At 40.2% G+C, this 22204-nt stretch overlaps 1 protein-coding gene across 1 annotated transcript in view; it reads left to right on the plus strand.

The window, feature by feature from the left end:
• The window catches only part of LOC5568385 (fatty acyl-CoA reductase wat), a 108908-nt gene that overhangs the window by 80704 nt on the left and 6000 nt on the right, over nucleotides 1-22204 (plus strand). The window contains exons 6-7 of the mRNA XM_001658000.2: nucleotides 15705-15903; nucleotides 15977-16228. Of these exons, the coding sequence (XP_001658050.1) occupies nucleotides 15705-15903; nucleotides 15977-16228 (451 nt within the window). The remainder of the gene's footprint in view (nucleotides 1-15704; nucleotides 15904-15976; nucleotides 16229-22204) is intronic.

Consider the following 22204-nt stretch of genomic DNA (forward strand, 5'->3'; position numbering starts at 1 on the left):
TTTCTTAGAAAACTTTTTCGGGTTTCGGGTCGGGTTCGGATTTGAACAGCGAAAATTTTTCGGGTTCGGGTCGGGTCCGGGTTTGCTTTTCAATTAGTCTCAGGTTCGGGTCGATTCCGGGTTTTAAGATATGAAATAAGTCGGGTACGGGTCGGGTTCGGGTTTGAAACATGTGAAACCCGACCATCTCTACAAAATATTTGTGGATGACCCAATCATCAACTACTGCGTTACTACAAGACCACTCTCAAGCTTACTGTTCTTGGACTCAAATTAAACAATTATTCATACCAATTAATGATTATAAATAAAACTGCTAAGAACCGGTCACGCCAATTTCTACACGATTCTCATTGTTGCGACTAACAAAAAGTGGTCGCCGCCTGTTCCGTACATCAAAAACAAGTATGTTCCTAAGATTTCGCCCTGTCAATTATAGACTTTGGGAACCTGTTCCCAAGTTTCGATCCGACGCGTAATACGTGTAAAAGTACCCGATCGTGTCAAGCCTTTTCTGTTTGAAGTTCAAAGGCTGATCTTGAACTTTACCAAACTTGCCGGCTAAGACAACAATAACAGCTCTTTAACCTTGGGAACTCATCAGGTGCTTTGCTCATACAGTACTCGACGCCGTCGATCATTTTTTTTGCACAGCAATGTTACGTCACATCGGACACACTCTAGTCACGTAACTATCCCAAAATTAACATTTTGCTAGAGTTTCACGAAACTCGGATGTCCAGTTCATCTGGCACGTGATTGTTTCTAGCAGCATGTGTCTTTTCACTGTCAAGTGCCATCGACTTTGGAGAGCAGGGGCCTTCACTTCTACAGCATCCAAACCGAGTCTATTTATGTATGCAGGTCGTGAGGTGCGCGTGAAGGATTTCCATAATCAATCACTAATAGGTACTTGATGTGTGCTGCGTACGCGTTGAGTTACACCTTTTTTTTCTCGATATTACCCCACATGCTATTTCTGGTAATTTATCTTCGGTTCGACTACCACCCGGAATACAAACATTGGGAGGTTACGACTGTTAGCCATTTAAAGCGGCAATTCAACAATAAGTTTCTAATTATAGCCAATCATCTCAAGATGCAAGCGAGAAGAAAAAGCGGAAGGACATCGCAAGCATCGACGGCGAGCACTTTGGTGGTGGTTCGAAGCTTCTTCTAGATGCATCCGCGATGCACAATTAATATTATTTTACACGCACAAGGTGATGGCTACTTCCCAGTACAGGACATATGTTTGCTTGGTGGTAAAGTGAATGGAGAAGAAATTAAATGTAATAAATCAGCAAGGAAGTAGATGAGCGGTTCGATCGGCTGATTGTGCCCCCCCTGTATAGACCCGTAGAGGACACGCAGTTGTATTGAAAGGTGGAACCCGAAGAGTGGTTTTTGATGCAGCGCATATGAAAAATAATAATAGTTGTGGCTGATTGCTTCCTGATATTTAAAAAACATGATAATCGACAATTGATGGCCGATTTTTAGCAAAATTATCTCACGTCATTTTATTGATATAATTACGATTGGGATCGTACCGGGGGAAAATGCATTTGCGAAAAACTCGGTACAAAACCATGGAAACAGCTTTGTCATTTTAACGTAGGTATTTGGAGAAATAAATTTGGAAGTTACTCTTTAGAGCCATGCAACTCGCTGAGTTCAATTCGATTGAGATAAAGTGCACGTTGCAGATGAATCAAAATCTCATCATTTCGTTCGACAAACTTGATTTGATGCTTAGTGTTGTTTCGATAAAAAAAAATAGAATCGATTTGCAACGGTGCCATCGAACGAGACTGTATTAGACACTCACGTTTTCTTTATTTTTTCAATGTTATGCCTTTTAATCCTATGTGAGGAAATATTAACAAGTCGCGACAAACCTGTTATGCACATAATATGTTTACTTCTTCGGGACCACATTAACGTCCTTTGCTTCGTACCAATCCATTACGAAGCGAGATCCGGCCAGAACAGCATGGGACCACGGTGAGAGCGGAGGAAGGGCAGCAAGCGCTTCTGCAAGCATTCCTCTCCATAAATCTGCCCGTTTATGGTGCAGGTCGTAACGAACGGCTTACTGTTACGTCCGCACTCGCAGATCGCCTGCCACAACAGGTACTTCTTCGCGAATTTGTCCATCTTTATCTTCCGGAACCTTTCTGGAACCTCCATGCGGGACATACCGACAAAAAACTCGAGGCCGGGGATTTGTTTGGTGTTTGCCTTGATGTATGCTTATTTTTCTTCACTGAGTAGAACACATCCTTGAAATTAATCAACGAATAGGGATTCTCCTGGTTGATATTTCGTTGATGATCGACTCTCAATAAAATCATCCTGGTATACACAAGGCTCGTAATAGGTTAAAATCAATCTGAGTTCCTGAGTAAGCAAACGACTCTCTAGAGTTCCCTGAACAGAGCTCCATTGACAGATACGCGTATTCCGACCTCAATTCTAAGGCCGTCTTCAATGTCGTGTACTAGACTCGACTTGAGGAAATCCGTATTCATCGTATTCCCACATTATTTATTTAAACATTATATCTAGTTTAATTTCCTTCCCTCTTTTGTAGAAACTTAACATTTAAGAGCTGTTAGGTACATCACGGGAACGATTTGTAGGTATTATTTTGAAAAGTCACGTATTGCCGCTGCCTTGACTTGATTGACCTGTTTGCAAATTTACAGACTTTCAACCACATCCAATTTTCAAGGTGCAGAAACCTTTCGCAAATGATCCTCTGTAACGACACGTTTTGCTACCTTAGATTTGAAATCGTGAGTCATCTCCACTTGTGTATCTTCATTTGAGCTTTTCCTGTTTCCGCTATGTGTTCCTTGAAACTAACATCGAGAGACCGCCTTGTTTGACCAACGTAGACTTTGCTGCACTGGGGACAAATGATTTTGCAAACGCCACCCTTGTACAGTGTGTTAACCGTATCCTTGGTAGAGCCTAACGAAGTCTTGAGTTGGTTGTCTCTGCTGGAAAACACCAAATCGATTCCGAAAGTCCTCAGCTTTGGGCAGAGCTGTTGATGTGTCTGTCTTATAAGATCGAGCCATGGGTTCGGTGATAGGAATGAGTGTCTACGAATATGCTGTCTTTCTTTTCGTCGATAATAGCTCTCATGGTCCTTTCTTTGAATCCGTTGATGCTTGCCATCTCGCAAATATATTCCAGTTCCTTAGTTTTTCCGTCTTCGCTGATAGGTAGAGTCTGCATCCTGTGAAGCATGTGGTGAAATGCTACCATCTTATTAAATTTTTCTCGAGATTCCCAATTAATAGCTCGCACAAAAACGATGAAAGAGGGTTTCCCATGAGGACTCCTTTTGCCTGCTTGTAGAAGTTTCCTAGAAATTGGAAGTAGTTTCCGTCCATGCATAACCTTGCCAACCTCATGTATGTCCCGACCTTTCCTTTCCATGTTGCATCCGTCTTTGGGGTAATAACCAGCCCTCGAGAAGATTTAGGTAATCCTTCACTGGAACGCTGGGAAAAAAATCGCAACGTCGAAAACCATCATCTCGTCATCCTCTATGTGTCCTCTAATAGTTTCTGAGAGTACTCCTGGGTATTTGTAACTGACCTAGTGGGGAAGGGATTCGGCATACTCTGGAATTCCTTGACTAAACATTACGCCAGTTAATGGGTGGGGGATCCGTATGCCGAAATGATTTCTCGCATCTCTTTTCCTAGAGGGGGTGGGGGTTGTCTCTTTCAAACGAGCTTCACCAATGATCGCCTTGCAGTCCTTCAGAGTTTTGTCTGTAAGCCTGATGAGGCCGAGTAGTGGATCAAAATGCCGGTAGGGGCCTTCGTTTATATGTTTTCCATTTGTTCGTCGTAATCCGTCTTGTCCATGATGACGATCACATTGCCTTTATCCACCTTGATATATAACTTTCTCCTTAAGTTCTTTTACGATCGTCGTTTCGTCCTGGTCTGCCCTGCTGCGTTGTCCTGTTTTAATGGCCTTTGATACGATGTTCCTTGCTAAGTTCTGATCCTTCACTGAAACGGTTTGCATAATCGCTGTTTCACACGATGATTTTCTCCACGTCAGGTTTCGTAATCACCGCATATCCTAACCCCTTTTTGATGTGTGTCAATTGTTTCACTGTGGAATGCTAAATGCTCCAGAGTAGGAACGCGATTACCGTCGTCTTGGATCAAAGATTAGCTAGCTTCTTCCTGTGTAGGTGTGAAATCTGTTCTTCCTATCTGTTTAGCACTCTTCCGCTCGTTACGAGTCGAGTCTAGTATACGACAATGAAGAAATCCTTACACGGCAACGCGGATCTACTCAAATCTGAGTTATTTCAACAAAAAACCGTAGTTGAGCCCAATAACCCAAATTTGGTAAAATTTCCAAGGCCACCATCAGGTACTTTGCCTTTGAAGCCATAAGAAAAATTTACTTAAATTTGGTTTGATTCAACGCAAAATTGAATTAATTCAACCCAAGCTTGAGAATAATACATTTAGCTTATAAGCATTGATAACCGCACAATTCGTAGATGCTACTCCGTGATTAACCGGAATAATCAAAATTGTATAGGGAATCAACAGATGCAGCTTGGGAGTAGCATATCATCTTCAATGTACAATTTCGAGAACTCCAAACTTAGTAATGTCAATAACGGCCCCTGCCACGCCCTTAGGTCATTGAGGGAGGGAAGGGATTTTAGTGTGACGTCCACTGCTACTAGAGACCGAGATCACCACTGCATCTCCATGGTTTTCACAGGAAGGAGTTTTGTTAGTGGGAGGGCTCAAAAGCTACATGATAAGGATTCACCTAGGTAAGTGATGCGATGCATGTAACCTCAATTTAAATAGTTATCTATCAGTGCGTCAACATTTTAATGTAGAACTATTCAAAGGTTATTTTTAGTAAAAGCGATTATTATTAAGAGAATAGATACGTGTATCTAATTTTTTATAGGACAGAATAAAGGGCTTATGTCAACACTTATAGTGACGAACCATCCATACATTGTTTAATGATTAAATAAATATAACATTGCCATTGATTACACACATTTGTATTCACAAGCATGAAACGAACTCACCAGTTGGTTATCCATCCACGACTGAAGTAACAATATCGGCATCAACATGCAAAAGCTGGTATATAAAATAACTCCGACGACGCACGAAAACGAATTATTAGGCTTGGGCGTTCGCAAAGCACTGCCCAGCAAAATGTGAAACCGAGAAAAAAAACCACTCCGGCGACGCAGTAAAAATAAAACGATCCCGCTTGCTTGGGTTTTATCAAACGAACTCTATTTATAATCTAACGCACAATTACCAAAATCAATTTGTACACTCACGGCGGTACAAAACGACGAAGTCCAATCGATTCTCGGTGCTTTCCATTAAACTACAATTGACAAAAAATATTTGTTACTTTCAAACAGCACTATTTGTAAAACGCAAAAAATGGAACTTTAAATATTTAATAGAAATTTGATTAGTAAAACTCTACACCCACATCAGCCGTTTCGTAATTCCGGCAGCCGAAACAAAAATTTACGCGGAGCGAGAAAAAACGCGACATAAAATTCAAAAACACGTCAGTTCCCAAGTAACCAGTAAGCACGATAATGCGGCACGGTAACAGCATTATGTGCATATAGGGTAACCATTTGATGCATGTCAGTTTTAATGCTATTATAATGCCAGAAAAGGCGAAATAGCGTGCCATTATAGTGCCAAGATATAACCGTGCTTCTCTGCACCACTAATGCTGATATAAGACCACGTTAGAAACGTCAGTTTTTTTCGCCAAGTTTTTAGGGCGAATATCTTGTGCTTTCGCGTACGCAGCCAGAGAGCTTTTGCGTATGCGGCCAAGCAACTGGTACACGAGGTAAATAAATGAATGAATGAAATCGGAAACCTCTAATAGTATGCAAAAATGTAATAAAATTATACAGGTAGTACTTCTCCGTATCAGACATATTCGTTTTGGTAGTTTTCATCCTTTTGAGGACTTGCAATTGCCACATTTTGATCCTCGTTTTATGATGATGAAATTCCTCATTTTGCGTCTCGAACCTGCGACACCTGTATTGTTGAGTTGTTGTCTTGCTCCTTTGCTCCTACGGCCACATAAGATGAATAGTATTGGAAAGAAAAGTGACCAATTTAAACTATCACTTTTCCCCGTCATAAAACTTGCAATTGTAGCAGTGAGAAGATTTATGTTTGACTCCCTCTTACCACTATATGCAAACACAAAGCACGTGGTATATCTGTCAAAACACTGGATGGCATTTAAACATGCCCTGTATTCGAATATAAAGCCAATATAGTGCTTATTTAATGCCTGTATGCATCAGGCTTAGAAGCATTAATGATGCTGTAATAAAGTTTCTATGCAGCGGAAGTGCTGTTATAAGGTGTGTAAGCATTTGTGGGGCTATTATAATGCATGTACGCATCTATGATGCTGATTAAGGGCTTATTATTAGTGCCTATGGTTACTTGGGTTTGCACGCGTAGCTTGCTACGATCTCCATTTACCCAAATTTAGCTTATTGGGCAAAACTACCTCCATTAGGTAGGTGCAGCGTGCAGGTGCATTAGGTTAACTGTTTTTTTCCGTGTACAGTTGAGGTGGAAATACGCGTATCAGTCGAAGGATACAAACACTAGTGGAATTAAACGGTATACAGTACTAACCAGATTTTGCCAACCCCTTTTCGAGGAGAAGTTTTTGTTGTCGCCATTTCCTATTGAACTTACTCTGAATACATATAACATAGAAAAAAATAACATTGATAAATTACTGCGAGGAGGCAAAAAGAAGTTTTAAAAAGGAGGCTGACAAAATCGGATCATCTATGTAGTACTAAATTCGGTTGTCATTTATTTATAGGTATTTCACTAAACAGGTCGAAGATTGTTTATAACCTTTTTGAATACTTCTAGAACATACTCCAGGCATTCGTTCAGCGATTCTTGTGGGAATTTCTCCAGAAATTGTTCAAAGCATTGCTTGAAGAATTATTTCAGTACAATTTCTTAAGGAGTCCCTCATGGAATTTCCGTAAAATTTTATTGAAATTTTAGTTGTTTTTTTCTTTTTTTAGAATAGGAAATGATCGAAAAAATTAAGAATCCACAGGGAACTTCTCTGGAGGTACCTCATGGAAATGTTTCAGAACTGCCTCTTGGAATTACTCCAAGAGGATGTTCCACGAACCACTTAAAGAATACCTAGGCTAGAGTACTTGCTTGTGCATGTTGTGTCCGATACTAATAGTACAGCCATGAATATTTTTTTGGAGGAATTCCTAAAAGAATCCTAGGAGATACTGTGAGTGATTTTTTTTAGGAAAAACCGTCGTGTTCTTGGAATTTATATCCGAATACCAGAGGATTTACAACGATTTCGTAATTCTAGATAATATCTGAACCAGATCTTTCGAATCATTCTTGGTGGATGTTTTGTGATACTGATTCACTGAAAATCCTGTGCAGAACCCATTTAAAACACTGGCAACAAATCTGAAAGTATAGCTCGAGAAAGCTAAAGAACTCAACTTCCCAGGGTATAGAGTATCGTGTGGTAAACACGTTATACAAATGCAGAAATGGTCAAAGCAGATTTTCATTACCTAACTGGCTGTTTTCAAATGAAAATAAATAATTTGAGGGTCCAAAATGTTTTGGAGTGTTCAAAATAGTGAAAAAAGGTGCTCCATAAGAATGTAATTGTCAGACTTCTCCGAGTTCATACAAATTACCTGGAAGCTTCGAATCCCGGAGAGTGGCTCTAAATCCAGAATTGTAAAAAACTCAAATTCTCCAAATTCATGCTTGAGGTTTATCATGTGTGAGTTTTCAATCACGCAATTCAGCAGTCAAAAACTCATGGATGAGTTGGCTCATCTGTTTGATTCATTTTCTCGTATTTATTACTCGTATTACTACAAAACCATAATTTCTTGTCAGCCTGGTTAAATTATAAAATCTCAAGCGTTAGATTTGCGGAGCAGATCTCTAAATTTTGCTTTCGCGGGAGAATTAATTTATTGATATTTGAGTGTGAGGCTATCAACACTGTTTAAATCACCCAAAAAGTATGATTTTGCCAACTTTTATTAATGCAGCATGTAGAAGACGTTATAATTATAGATCTCAAGCGAAAAAAATCGTGATTTTGTCCAAAATTGCCGTTTGGGCTTTTGAAGCGTCCGGTAATTAGAAGTAGCACGATACATAACCATGTGAGCCTTTTTAACAAACAGAGTAAGATTTACTCTACATTTTGGCATGTTTATTAACTTTGTAAGATTGTGCTATCAATAATTTGACATAGGAATCTCTTTCTAAAATGTTCCAACCGTTATCCTAATTCATGCTAAAAAATGTATTTGACTTTCACTTTTCAAGTTCAGGAAATCAACCAAATCAAACTTATATTATGACATGTCAATCAAACTCTTATCTACGAATTCAACATATCAGAGAATACCACCGAACAGGATTCCGGCTGAAAGAAGGTTCAGTCTCGAATATTTCTCGGTTTCGTCTCCCCGTGTCGAACTTAAACTTCATTCATGCCTTCAAAGTTGTTGATTTGCTTCAAACGGGTACTAGGCGGTAGTGTTCAGTACATCGGAAAGAACCGGGTGAGCAGGTCAGGTTCGCTTCCTGTTGACCATGAAGAATCTCCTACTTATAGTTTAAACTGTCTGGCACTGTCTTATTATGCGAGTGGCGACGAAAAATGAGATCGTTCTCCACGGTAGTTATAGTTTTAGGAGTATTTCGCATGTTCGGCACTGCCGTTTACAGAGTCCGTTGCATGTCGATCCATCGCGAACAAATTCAAGTTCACATCCGAAACGTCTTTCACTTTCGACCGGGTGGTCACCTACTCAAAAAAGGGGATGCAACCTTGAATGCCTTGCAGAAACAATTTAGCGGATGATTACCTTTTTAAGTTGTTTATCTAAATCGGATAGGCGTCATGAAATTGATACATAATATTAACTTGTTTACATTTTTACATTGGTATGTCGTGTGGCAGGCACGATGATATTCAATGCTCAAGGAAGTAAAAAAAAAATTCATTACGAGAAGATCCTGGACCGACCGGGAATCGAACCCAGACGAAATCGATCAAAATTCAAAATCTAATCTTGATGAGTGCGAGAGTAAATTATGTGAAAATCAGATTTCTATCTGCACTAGTCTTGAAATGGCAGTGTGGTGAAGTCTTACCCATACTTTCTAGGACACCATATCTTCATTGCTTTTTTTTCGAATACAAATTATCTCATAATAAGCTGCGAAGAGAGTTCTATCTCAGTAGGAATTTAAAAACTGCCAAAAAGAAAAGGATAAGAATCTGTGTAGGCTTGTCAACGAATAGCGTTCCCAAAATATACTGACAATCTTATTCGCATATTTCCGCGGTCGCTTTGGGGGATGGGCTAATGGAAGAAAATATTGTTCTTTATTTTACTTTGCGTTTGGTCTATATTTATAAATCAAGCACACTCCTCTGTCAACGTCATTTTTGGATGAGATAACCACCGTTACAGAGTCAGCTAAGAACGTCATCTTAAACATCTGCTAATATTAAAACTTAACTTCAAAAATTTAAATTACACATGACGATCAGTACACAGTATACTCAGTATACCAAAGGCTTCAAATTTTATTATCTCGTTCCAACCGGTACGAGGTATTTCACCTACTACAACGACTGGCTTCTTTTCACTTTCTTCTTCGGCTCGCGTCGCGTGAAATGAACTTGAACTTTCATCAGCGTGTTTTAACCTGAAGCAATCTGCGCGGTGGACATTCCGTTCCATAACACACAAACCTACTTTGGACTTGCGTCACTCCTGCATCTTAACCACACACGCGACGCGACGTCGGCAAGCTGCTGCTGCAGACGAATCCGGCATTTATTCCCTGGCGGTCGTTCAACGCCAAGCCAACCAGTTAACCAGTTAGCATCTTTTACATAATAGCCTACGATCAACAGTATCGTATGAACTTGTCATGTTGATTGTGCATGTGGGATGCGATGTATAAATAGATGAATCTCAAACTTAGAGGACATTTAGATGGAAGCGAACTGACCTGACGACTTTTATTGGAATTGCATCTAAAGAATGCATTTTTTTAGGATTTCGCAATTTGTGGCATTGATACCACCATAAACCAATTCAGGTAGATGGTAATTTGTAAATGACCCAACATTAGCCGTAGATCACCTTTTCGTGATGCATTACGGGGTTAAGATCTACCCCTGAACCGCATTCATGAATTAGTCAAATGAGAACGACAAACTTTCTTTCTTCTTTCGTTCTGGCGTTACGTCCCCACTGGCCTGCTTCTCAGCTTAGTGTTCTTATGAGCACTTCCACAGTTATTAACTGAAAGCTTACTATGCCAATGACCATTTTTGCATGTGTATATCGTGTGGCAGGTACGAAGATACTCTATGCCCTGGGAAGTCGAGAGAATTTCCAGCCCAAAAAGATCCTCGACCGGTGGGATTCGAACCCACGACCCTCAGCTTGGTCTTGCAGAATAGCTGCGCGTTTACCGCTACGGCTTACAAAAGTATTCCAAAAACCATTTATAGCTTTTTTTAATAAATTTTAATTGTAGGACACAATGCACTTTATTCAGTGTTTTTAATTTGGTTACATACAAAGCGACTCAACTGTCAACATTTTTCATACTAGCACATACACCGTACATACGCCCATAGTAAAACGACCTATGTGCAGAATCAAAACATACTGTTTGTGAATCACTAAACATGCTGGAAATCGGATTCCCACAGCTGACGAGTCGGCTAACTAATGTGGAACATCACCAGTATTCGGTTCTAGGCAATATTTCTCACAAATGTTAGTTCTCCATCTACTTTTGTTGTTCACGGCTCCTTGCGGTCCATAGTCGAGTTGAAATTGGAAACATTCGAAAACTAATGTTCGTTGTAGCTGATCATAGCAACTGACAAATTATCTATTTTTATTATGTTTTAATGGGAATTTACAAACCGACGTATGTGCAAATTCGAAAAGAAAATACCGATGTAGCGCAAGTGCAAAACAAACTCTCGCAACAAACAAGGTGATTTGACAATCAACACAAAGCAAAAGGGTTCATTTGATAATTATGTCAATTTTACCATATAATTCAAAACAAAACGGCATTGTTTAGTAGTGATTAGAAAAAGTATTCTTCTTTCAACTTGTAGTAGATAAAACAGTAGGAAAAATGCAATATATTTTTAACAGGATTTAGAATGCTTCACAATACATTGCATCGTATTTTCTCTGAGTGTTAGATACGTCGTTTTGAAAAATTTTGCTTGATTTCTTATTCTTATGGTGGAGATGCATCGAAGCCAAATCTCTCAAGATGTATGCTTTTGAAAATTGTGGTTTGGTTTCGATTTATCTTCACCTCATGTATCTTCATTTTTAATGTGTAATACTACACCGAATTCTCCAACAGTTGCATTTTATGTCTTATTGAAGGTGATAGTAACAGCTCTCTATTTGTATTGTACCCGAAAATGATTTTGAATCTAGGAAAAACTCGTTACATATCAATTTTGTCGGCCTCGACCGAAAGGGTTACCGATAACCCCTATATAGTCGTTAATTCGGCGATTTTCACCACAGAATCTAGATATCTAATTTACAGAACTGTCAACCATCTAAATGTTTTACAGAGTTCTCGGCAAATGTAATCGAAATTCTGTAAGTTAAACCAAGATATCGTTGACAGTTGTACCGGTTTTCAGCAAATAATTTCGGAATATTTTTTTTCTTTCAATATTTGGAATTTTGCATCGATTTTTCTTATTCCTTATATCGGTTATATCAACTTATTTTCTAGGAATTTCTGCAGAAATTCGTTTAAAAAGATCTTCAAAGTTTCCTTCATAAAATTGGTTTGGGTATACTACCAGTTATTCTTTCGTGAATTTCTTTACACAACTTTAAAGTTTTTATATGTTTATGTTTATGTTTCTTCAAGGCATATCCAAGATTTAATCAAAAGATTTCACTTCAAATTCTTTCAGAATTTCTTTTTTGGAAATCGTATATTTTTTCTCTACGATAACTTCACAAACAGTCTTGGTATTCCTGCCGTTTTTAAGGAAATAAAAATCATAGGCCACTTATAGAAGATTCAGTAGAAAATTCAACAGGATATTTATTTACAAAAATATTCAAGAAAATCATTTTTACAAAGATGTTTCAAGAATTTCCTCCAATAATTTTTTCAGCTGCTTCTGATATAGCTTCCCTAATGATATTTTTCTTCTTCCTTGTATTACGTTCCAACTGTAAAGGAGCCTGCGTTTCAGTTTCTGCAGGAATTCATTCAAAGATAAATCTTGGAATTTCTCTAGAATATCCTCCTTAAATTTCTTCATTTAATGTAAATGTAAATATTAAAAAAAATACTCTTGTAAGTCCTCCAGGAATTCTACCAGGAGCTTAAAGGGCTTCTCCTGGAACTGCTTAAGGAATCCTGCCAGGAACTCCGCTATGAATACTTTCAGCTGTATTTAAAAAATCTATCTAGCAATTCCTTGAAAACACAAAAAAATCCTACTTTTTTCCTACTAAATTTTGTTTGAGGAATTTCACTAGAGATGTCCCAAGAAATTCTTTTGCGGACTCTACCTACCACAAGTTTCTTCACATATTCTTCGAAGAAATGTTTCCACTTATTTTTTTAGAGATTTCACCAAAAATTTCCCAAACAATTACTTCAAGCATTCAATAGAAAATAGTTCCTAGTTTGCACTCATATGAAGAGTTCACGAATTTATTTTCTTGACTCCGAATTCAGATCTCATTTAGCCTCCAAAAATATTTAGCCTGTTCTGTTGTAGTATTAAATTGGGAAGTCCTATGAATACAACTTCTTCTTATTTTTCTTGGAATAACGTCCCCACTGAGACAAAGCCTGCTTCTCAGCTCAGTGTTCAATGAGCACTTTCACAGTTATTAACTGAGAGCTTTCTTTGCCAAAGTTGTCATTTTCGCACTCGTGTATCGTGTGGCAGGTACGATGACACTCAGGAAATTTCGATCACGAAAAAATCCTGGATCAACCGGGAATCAAACCCAGACACCTTCAGCATGGCTTTGCTTTATAGCCACGGACTTTACGACTAGGCTAAAGGCCCCTTTGCTTCAAACCCCCTAATTAAGCCTGTGCTGATGTCGTATTTTATGAGTTGGGAAGTCCTATGAATACGACAATAGCACATGTTAAATGCTTTTGAACAGTTTCAAACACTGTTTTATCTCCGAAGCAGGATTATCAGCAGAAATGATCATGATTATCAAAAAGCTATCAGAGCATCTGATGAAACACATACCTATATACTAATGTGTTGGTGTAACTTATCCCCACATCTTTCCCAACTTCTCATACTTCCAAAGTCTGATCGCGTTAATCATTAGAAATTGTGATGGCCAATCGTGACTTGATTTCCATAACCAACCATCAAAACAGTAGGCAGGTATTATCACTGCCCGAGCTATCTCCGCTTCCATTCCATTCCACTGCTGGCTGGCTGGCACATCCGAAAGCCATAAATTTGCGCAGCGTAGGCAAAAGTCAAGTTTACAATTTAACGCCCATGACTCAAATCCAGGCATGGCCAAACACGTCTTGCGGACGAACTGCACCGCGACCGCCAAACTCAACCTCATCACCAGCAGGCGCAACGGCCTGCAGGGTTGGATTAAGTAGCGGTGGACGTCGGCAATGTCTACGTTCTTCGACACCCGAAATCGGATGAACGGTCGCGTACGGATTACGACAACGGACGTGTGATATGTACCTCTACGAGCCTACGTATATACGGCTACATGGTGCACCGGGGTCCGAAAGTAATGCACGGACACAAAGCGTCTAAATGGTACCGTGATGATTCACGTGGTGTGCATTCTAATTGGAACCGTAATGGGGATTCGGAAAGCGTACCAAACCTTCCAAAGTACTGAACATAGAAGGCAGCGTATCGAATATTGCAACATCCTTCGAAAATTACTACAGAAGCAACTTGTGCTTACCAGTGACTCTAAACTTTTTGGGATATTCTAATATTCAAAACAAATGGTGCAATTCAGGTTAGAAATCGGATAGAATTTATATACAGTCGTTCCGCAATTATAGATAGCACACAGATACGGATCAGAGTTGAATTAAACGGAGAATATCTTAACAAATAGAATTGCAATTACGCAGAACACATTTTATCTTCGGGCAGTATTGATCTATACTGCATCGCAATCAATTATCATATGCTTAAGCATAGTTTTTCGTCCATAGGAAATAAAATGTCAACCATATTCCTAGAAGCGTTGAGTAGTCCTTCCAGCTTTGACCACCTTGTGGATACTGGGTTTGCCGTACAGTTGGGCGAGCTCATGGTTCATCCTTCGCCGCCATACACCGTTCTCCTACACGCCGCCTAAGATCGTCCTTAGCACCCGGCGTTCGAAACCCCCAAGAGCTTGCAAATCCTCCTCGAACAGAGGAGAGGACTACTGGTCTTATGAGCGTATCGTGAATCTGGTGCGGGGGTGAATCTTTCTTGGTAGCAGTTTCTTGGAAGCTGGTTGGTTTCCACGTTAAACACTTGTATCATAGACGGTTTCTTCGCCGCTAACGCCTGTAAAATACGCTTCGATGCATATCTCTGATGTGCATCGGAGCGCAGTCTTGCGAATCGCTTCAGCACTGATTTTCGTTTAGAAGCAAATCATGAAAAGGCAAAGCTAACTCGTTTTTTATGAACACTAATTGAATTTTAAATACCTCACTTCACATAACCACTCACTTTGCGAAGAAAAAATAAAATGAAATACTTTAAACATCACTAGTAAGACAAGCAAAAGGTCACTTTTTTAAATGGTCCAAAAATTTTAAATCGATTTGATGTACCTCTTTATCTCAACGAAATCAGCTTAGAACTAAGACTTTTTTGCGGATGCCAGTCAAGATATATGTATGGAATTGGGAATCGAACACATTTTATTTTTCAAAATAACCAGACTTTATGAATAGCTTGCAAGATATTCATATTAATCATAGATCTCTCATCACCGATAATAGAATAGCAGTCTTGTTTACTTCAACACTTGAAGCGACAACGAAAACCAAATTGTTTGGTTCTGTTTTGCGAAATGATTCCGAAAAAGCATTTGCTCAGAACTGGTGACACATTAAGAACTCACGCTTCAGTTGCTAACGCAATTAACAGTTGCCTCACGACTAGACGAAACTCGTTTCGGAACATACCGAGTCGTGCATATCGTGCATTTATATGGCCAATACTGTATTTGCCATCACCTTGCTACTTATTTTTCGAACGCGCCGCATTACCGACATGAAGAAAATAAATAACGCACCGCGCGTGAGTGTCGTCCCCTTCTCGCCTTCAGCGTGGGACGTGAGCCTACCGTCTCCCCCACAGACGCATTCTGATCCACCCGATCGATAAACGATGCCCCTACGGCAACAGCTGATAATATGGTCAGGCAGTGGCGACAATACGCGCACTGAAAGTAAATTTCTTTTGAAAGTCATTCCAACAATTAGGTCATTCGGCGATTAATAACGACAAAATTTCTTTCTGATTTCTCACTTTCACAGTCATCGCCACCTACCAGGAACCGGTACCGGGATGGATCGATAACTTCTACGGACCGACGGGGGTGATTGCCGGTGCTGGCACCGGTGTGCTGCGAACGCTCCGAGCCGACCCTACCAAGGTTGCCAACATGGTCCCGGTGGATCTGTGCGTCAACGGAATCATCTCGGCGGCTTGGGATATCGCCGAACGGTTTCGCACGTAAGTCACTTTTCGGATAACTACGATTCTGATTCAGTGTGGATTAACCATTTCGTCTCATCATCCCCCACAGGGAAATCATGCCGGACCCGGACATTCCAGTGTACAACTTCTGCACGGAGCGAAGCAACTGCATCACCTGGGGCGACTTCACCTACACGACGATCAAGTTCGGGTCGATGTACCCAACCCTCAAGTCGATCTGGTACCTGTGCTACACGAGCAACCCGAACAAAGTCCTGCACTACCTGTCGATACTGTTCCTGCACTACGCCCCGGCGATATTCTTCGACGTCATAGCGCTCTTCATCGGACGGAAACCAAGGTAAGGTTCACTAGCCTAGGCAAACTGCATCTCCTTGCCGACATAAACATTGTTACAGGGGACCAGCCTAGAGCCAATGGATCCATCTACCTCTAGTGGAGTTATCCCATTCCTCAACATCTAAATGTTGTCCCTTTGAACGAGTTGTGGATGAGGCCTCCTCTAGTACCTCTTTGGTTGAAGCATTGAACACCCTCCTTGATAATGGCCCGATAGTCATCATCCTGCCTAAGATGCCGACCTCTTTAGAAACCGTTCGGTATGCGCTTGCTACTCTTAAGCGCATAAGTCTATACGTGCTGTCCAATTGCTTTAGGTTTGTGCTCGTTCTAAGCGCTTTTGACTAGATTGGTCCTCCGTACCTCAGTATGGATGGCCACGTCTGCCAGAAGCTTGCGTTTACTGGCAATAACAGCAGAGCTGTTCAACATCATCCTCGAAAGCGCCGCTATAGCCGTAGATGCTTTTTACAGGCATATTCAATGTGGCTAGCGAAGCTGAACTTGCCATCAATCAATACCTCAAGATGCCTAAGGGATCGCTTGAACTCTATGGTGCAATCACCTACCGAGATAAGCGTCCTTTGCTCGGACTAGCCGAGCAACACCACCTTAGTCCTGTGATGGACCAGTTCCAATTTCCTAGACCTCATCCATTCCTCAACTATGGAAATAGAGTACGCTGCTGTCAACTCTACTTCCTACATCGATTCACCATAGACTACTGCGGTGATGTCGTCGGCGAAGCCAACAATCTTAACACCCGCCGGAAGGGGCAGCCTCAGTACGTCATCGTACATCGCATTCCATAACAGCGGGCCCAGGATTAAACCTTGAGGTACTCCCGCGGTAATTCTAACGCTTTTATGCACCTCCTCTGTGTCATACAGTAGAATCCTACTATCAAAATAGCTTTCAAGGAGCTTACACAACTGCACCGGTACCTTGAGGCGGTGAAGTGCGTGTGCCATCGCTTCCCAGCCTGCGCTGTTGAACGCATTCTGTACATCCAGAGTGACAACCGCGCAGTAACGAATGCCGATTAGACTGGCCCTTAAACAAAAAAGTTGTAAAACTTAACGGGGCACCCCCTAGATATGTGCCTTAGGGTAAGAAAAAAGCTCTCTCAAAATTTCAACTCATTTGGTTGCTCCCCCAGCTGGCGCATTCAATTCGAAGTTTGTATGAAATATTCGTCTCAAATATATTGAAAATTGATCCTATGTCACTGTTTCGTTCCGTATACTAGTTAATCGCGTTCAATTGAGCCCAGAATGACAAATTCACTAGTTGATACTTTGATGAACATAGTTGCAGAAGGTTGTATCTGGATTTAGGCTAATTTTCATTAACCTTTCAGTTGTTGAAAGTTAGGCTTAGATCAGCACTTCCGTACAATCACATTTGTGCATGCACCTTGTTCCGCATCTCGCTCAGCGTCATAGGTGGCTTTGATGCGCTTAGTGGCTTCCACCCAGCTAAGTTGAAGAAATACTAAGCAATATTGCAAATCTACTTCAGATAGTTAAAACACCAACTTTCTCAATTTTAATCATCATATAACCTTCTACAATATTGTTCGCTATGGTATCGAGTAGTGTTTTTGACATTCTGGGTTCAATTGAACGCGATCAAAAATTTTCCTGACCCAAACAGGAGATAATGTGCTTAAAATCCCATATTAACTTCAATTCAAATGCGCCAGCTCATGAAACGACCAAATGAGCTGAAATTTTCAGGAAGGCTTCCTCTAACCCTAAGGAATAATCCTTGGGGGTGCCCCGTGGAATAATACAACTTAATTTTTCTCCCATACTGAGCTGGGCCAGTCTAATGCCGATCCTTTTATGCTCGATTGCCACCTCAGCTGTCTGAACGACCGACTATCCAGTCGTTCAGAGTAGATTTGCCTTTCCTGAATCCAAACTGGTTGTTGGCAAGGCCGTCCGCACCTTCCATATACGGTACTAGCCTGTCGTATCTAGTACACACATAGGTCTATACGCCAACGGATCTCCTGGTGGTTTCCCCGCCTTTGGTAGTAGCACCAATTTTTGTTGCTTTCATACATCCGGGAAAATTCTTTGATCTATGCAGCGTTGCATCGCGATTCTGATACGCATTGAAAGCCGCTTTCAGATTCCGCATTCGGGATACCATCAGGTCCTGGTGCCTTGTTTGACGCGAATGATTTCACGACTGCTGCCAGCTCTTCGTTCGTCACTCTCGCCACTTCTTCTCCGTCATCTGTCGCATACGGCGCCGGGGGCCATGGACTTGTGGGATGATGCGGGAAAAGTACATCGATTATCGATCGCAGCAACTCGGGTGACTTCTCTTTGGGTGCTATGGCACCTTTGGTTTTAGCTATTACCATTCTGTAGGCGTCACTCTACGGACTCGAGTTGACACTCTAGCATAGACTATCAAAGCATGCCCGTTTTCGACTGTTGATTTGCTTTTAGAAAGCTAACTTTGCCTCTCTAAATGCTGCACCGCATTGTTCTCTTTGTGCTTATGTTCGTGCGCGTTGCAATCTCCGTCTAGCACGAAGCCAGATTGCCCGAAAGTTTACAATTGATTCGCACCACAAGTACACCAGCGGCCTGTCCTCTCTGGGAGAGGCTTTCCGCGGCATGGAAGCATCACACGCTCGTTATATCACTAGCTCTTCACCGTATATGCCCAACTCAGTAAATACTTCGCCGTCGAAGCGCGCTGTTTTCCGACCTCGGACTTGGGTCAAGTTACATCACACTGCCCTCGGCCCGCCTGGTATTACACTAGACGAATTCCATCCAGAATGAGTTGAAAAAAATAAAAATCGTGCTCGATAGCATTCGATTTGGATTAAATTTTGCACATGTTTTTGGTATGGTAGAATAAGTGTTTTCCACAGAAAAATTGATCCTTTTGACTCAAGTGTATATTTTGAAAATGGCCTATAAATTTTTGCATGCAACTTATTTGAAAAATTCTAACTCCGAAACTGTTGATTTTAGAGCAAAATGTTCTATGAAGAAGTTGTTGTGAACCGTTTGGACTATAAGAAAAAATATTTTCTTTATTTTCATAGAAAAATTAAAAAAAAACTAATGAAAATAACCTGTTTTAATATTTAAACAATATTTTTTGACAACTACCGAAAAGCTAAACATTACATATTACACATTCTGCGTTCATGAGTCTTCTCAGGGCGTAGTGGTTAACGCGCCCCAACTAGAGATCGGGGAGTCGTGAGTTCCATTCTCACTGAGAAGACGTGTAACTTTTTCGCAAATCTTCACATCAATTTGTCCATCTAATCCAGTTGCAAATTATATGTAATGTTTAGCTTTTCGGTAGTTGTTAAACTTCCACTCGGCTGGTTAGCCGTAAACCACGATTCAAATTAAAAACAATATTTTTTGCATTAGACACGAAATAATTCAAAAATGGCTACTTTTAGAGAAATTATTCATATAATCATTATGGCTTAGAATCATTTTACGATGCTTACTGAATCATCAGAACGTATTTATTTTGACAAAAAATCAAAATTTTGAAAATCGACCAAAAGTTGTTCTTGGAAAAACTTTTCTATTAAAAATTCTTCCATCATGAAACTTTGTCCCAAACATCTTTTTACTATAAAGATTCTATGGTGAAAATTTAAAAAATATTAGAAATGGGGTTTTTGTGTAATTGAAAATTTAAGTCGTGATGATCGCTATGAGTATAACCGTCATCAACGCGCCAGTTCATGGTTCCTCTAAGGATTCTAGGGCATTTCTCGGTAGACTACACTGAGACTCCCTGCAGCAATGTCTGCAGAAATCCATGCTGCATTATCCAAATCGTCTGTAAATTTCTTCCAAGAACTACTCCAACAACTTCACCGATGGTCCATTTTTCGTAAAATTTATACCAAATTGGACCTGTCAGAAATAAATAGACCAAATCGCACGCGCATGCACCGGTTGAAGTATTTTTTTAGATCCATTTCGAATGTGATCACTAAAAACAAACAACTAGTGAAATGCACAGCAGAATTGATGAAACCAGCAAGATGCCGAAGGAACTCCAAAGGAACTCGCGGTAGAGCTGTAGGAATGTATAATGGAATTGCTAGAAAAAGTGGAGAAACTCTGGAGGAATTTCCTGATTAACTCTGTAGGAATTCCCGGAGGAACTTTGGAGTATTTTAGAGAACTAGCAGAGAAACTCTAAAGGAATTCTTGAAAGAACTGCGGAAGAATTTTAAGAGAAACTCCGAAAGAATTGCTGGAGGATGAAGGAAATCTTAACGGTGGGGCTCCGAAGGACTTTCCGGAAAAAAATCCAAGACTAACTGCGTAGGAATCGGTAGAGAAAATCCGAAAGCGTTCCAAGGAACTCCAAGGTAATTGATTGAAGAACTTCGATGAAATTCCTGGAGAAACTATGGAGGAAACCTGAAAGAATTTTCGAAGTAACTCCAGAAGAATTTATAGTGTAACGTCGGAGCAATTCCGAGGAATTACTTGAATAACTCTGGAGAATTTCTGGAGAAATTCCGAAAAAAAATCCAGGAGGAACTATGGAGGATATCCAAAGGGATTCCTGGTGGAGCTCCTAAACAATTCCCGGAGGAATTCTTGGAAAAAATCTCCGGTGAAATTACTTGCGGAAATCCTCGGCCCCGAAGGAAATCCTTGTGAAAGCCTTAAAAGGCGTTCTTCGGAAAAATCCAGGCGGAATTCCATGAAAAAGTTCTGAAGGAAATCTCCGGATGAATTGCTAGGGGAAATCACTGGAGAATCCCGAAGGAATGTCTGGAGCATACCTCCGGAGCAATTTTCTGGAGGGACTTCTGAAGCAATACCCCGGATGAATTCCTGGAGCAAATCTGGAGAAATGTCATGAAGAAATCCCGGAGGAATGTTTGGAGCGAATCTCCGGAGCGATTTCTGGAGAAATTCTCGGCAGAATTATCGCAGAAAATTATGGAAGAAATCCCCGGAGGAATCACGGAAGGAAATCCCCGGATTAATTCTCGGAGGAGTTCTTGAAGGAAATCTCCGGAGAAATATCTTCAAATAATTTTACGAATGATTCACGTCAAATTTATCAAGAAATATCTCTATCAATTAATTAAAGATGCCATTCAGATATTTTAATATTTTTTTCGGAATTTACCCTATTTTTTTACAGATTTTTTCCTCATTTAATTACTTTAGAAGCTTTTAATAGAAAATCTTCAAGATTTTCCACTTAAAGTAAAAAGTTTTGTCAAAGAGAGAAAATAGTGGACTTCCTGTAGAATTCGAAGTTGAGCGATGAACTTGCTAGGACGTCATAAAATAATCTTTCGAGATTTTCAACGCCAATCTTGACACTCTGATAATAAACTTCATAAGTAACTCTGATTCATCGATCAACAGTTATTAGGGGCTATTTGCGTCTCAGTGCTTGGACTCATGCCTCTCAGCACGCATTATCTGGAGTCTGCTTGTTTATAAAACAAACAGTAAACAGATTGACGTTGCGTGTGGTCAAACTATTGAGCATGATATATTTTGTTAGCACTAATGATATGCAGTTGAGGCGCGTGTTACGCTTGAAGTCAATGATCTACAAAGCACACAGTACCAGCACTCTAAACTGAGCAATTACCTCATAACACTGCGGAACGCGTGTTTGCCTCAAGCATCAAAATACCATTAATTAAAAATTACTGAATCCATTATCGTTTTCAAAAACATCATAGCACGTCTAGTTTTTGAGATATGGGCTGTTGAAAGTGCCAAATTTGACTATTTCTGACTTGCGTGAAAGTTTACTAGCTTGTAAGGCAATATATTTGTTTAATTTGTCACAATTCAGAATTGTCAGAATTCAAACTTCATGTGTAAAACAATACTTAACAATAAAGTTCACAATATTTTCGATGATCAAAATTTATTTTTTGATGAATTAGAAGAGTATTGTGTTTTGCCATTTTAGAGAAACTGAGAAT

The sequence above is a fragment of the Aedes aegypti genome, chromosome 3, assembly GCF_002204515.2.
Source record: "Aedes aegypti strain LVP_AGWG chromosome 3, AaegL5.0 Primary Assembly, whole genome shotgun sequence".
Lineage (NCBI taxonomy): Eukaryota > Metazoa > Arthropoda > Insecta > Diptera > Culicidae > Aedes > Aedes aegypti.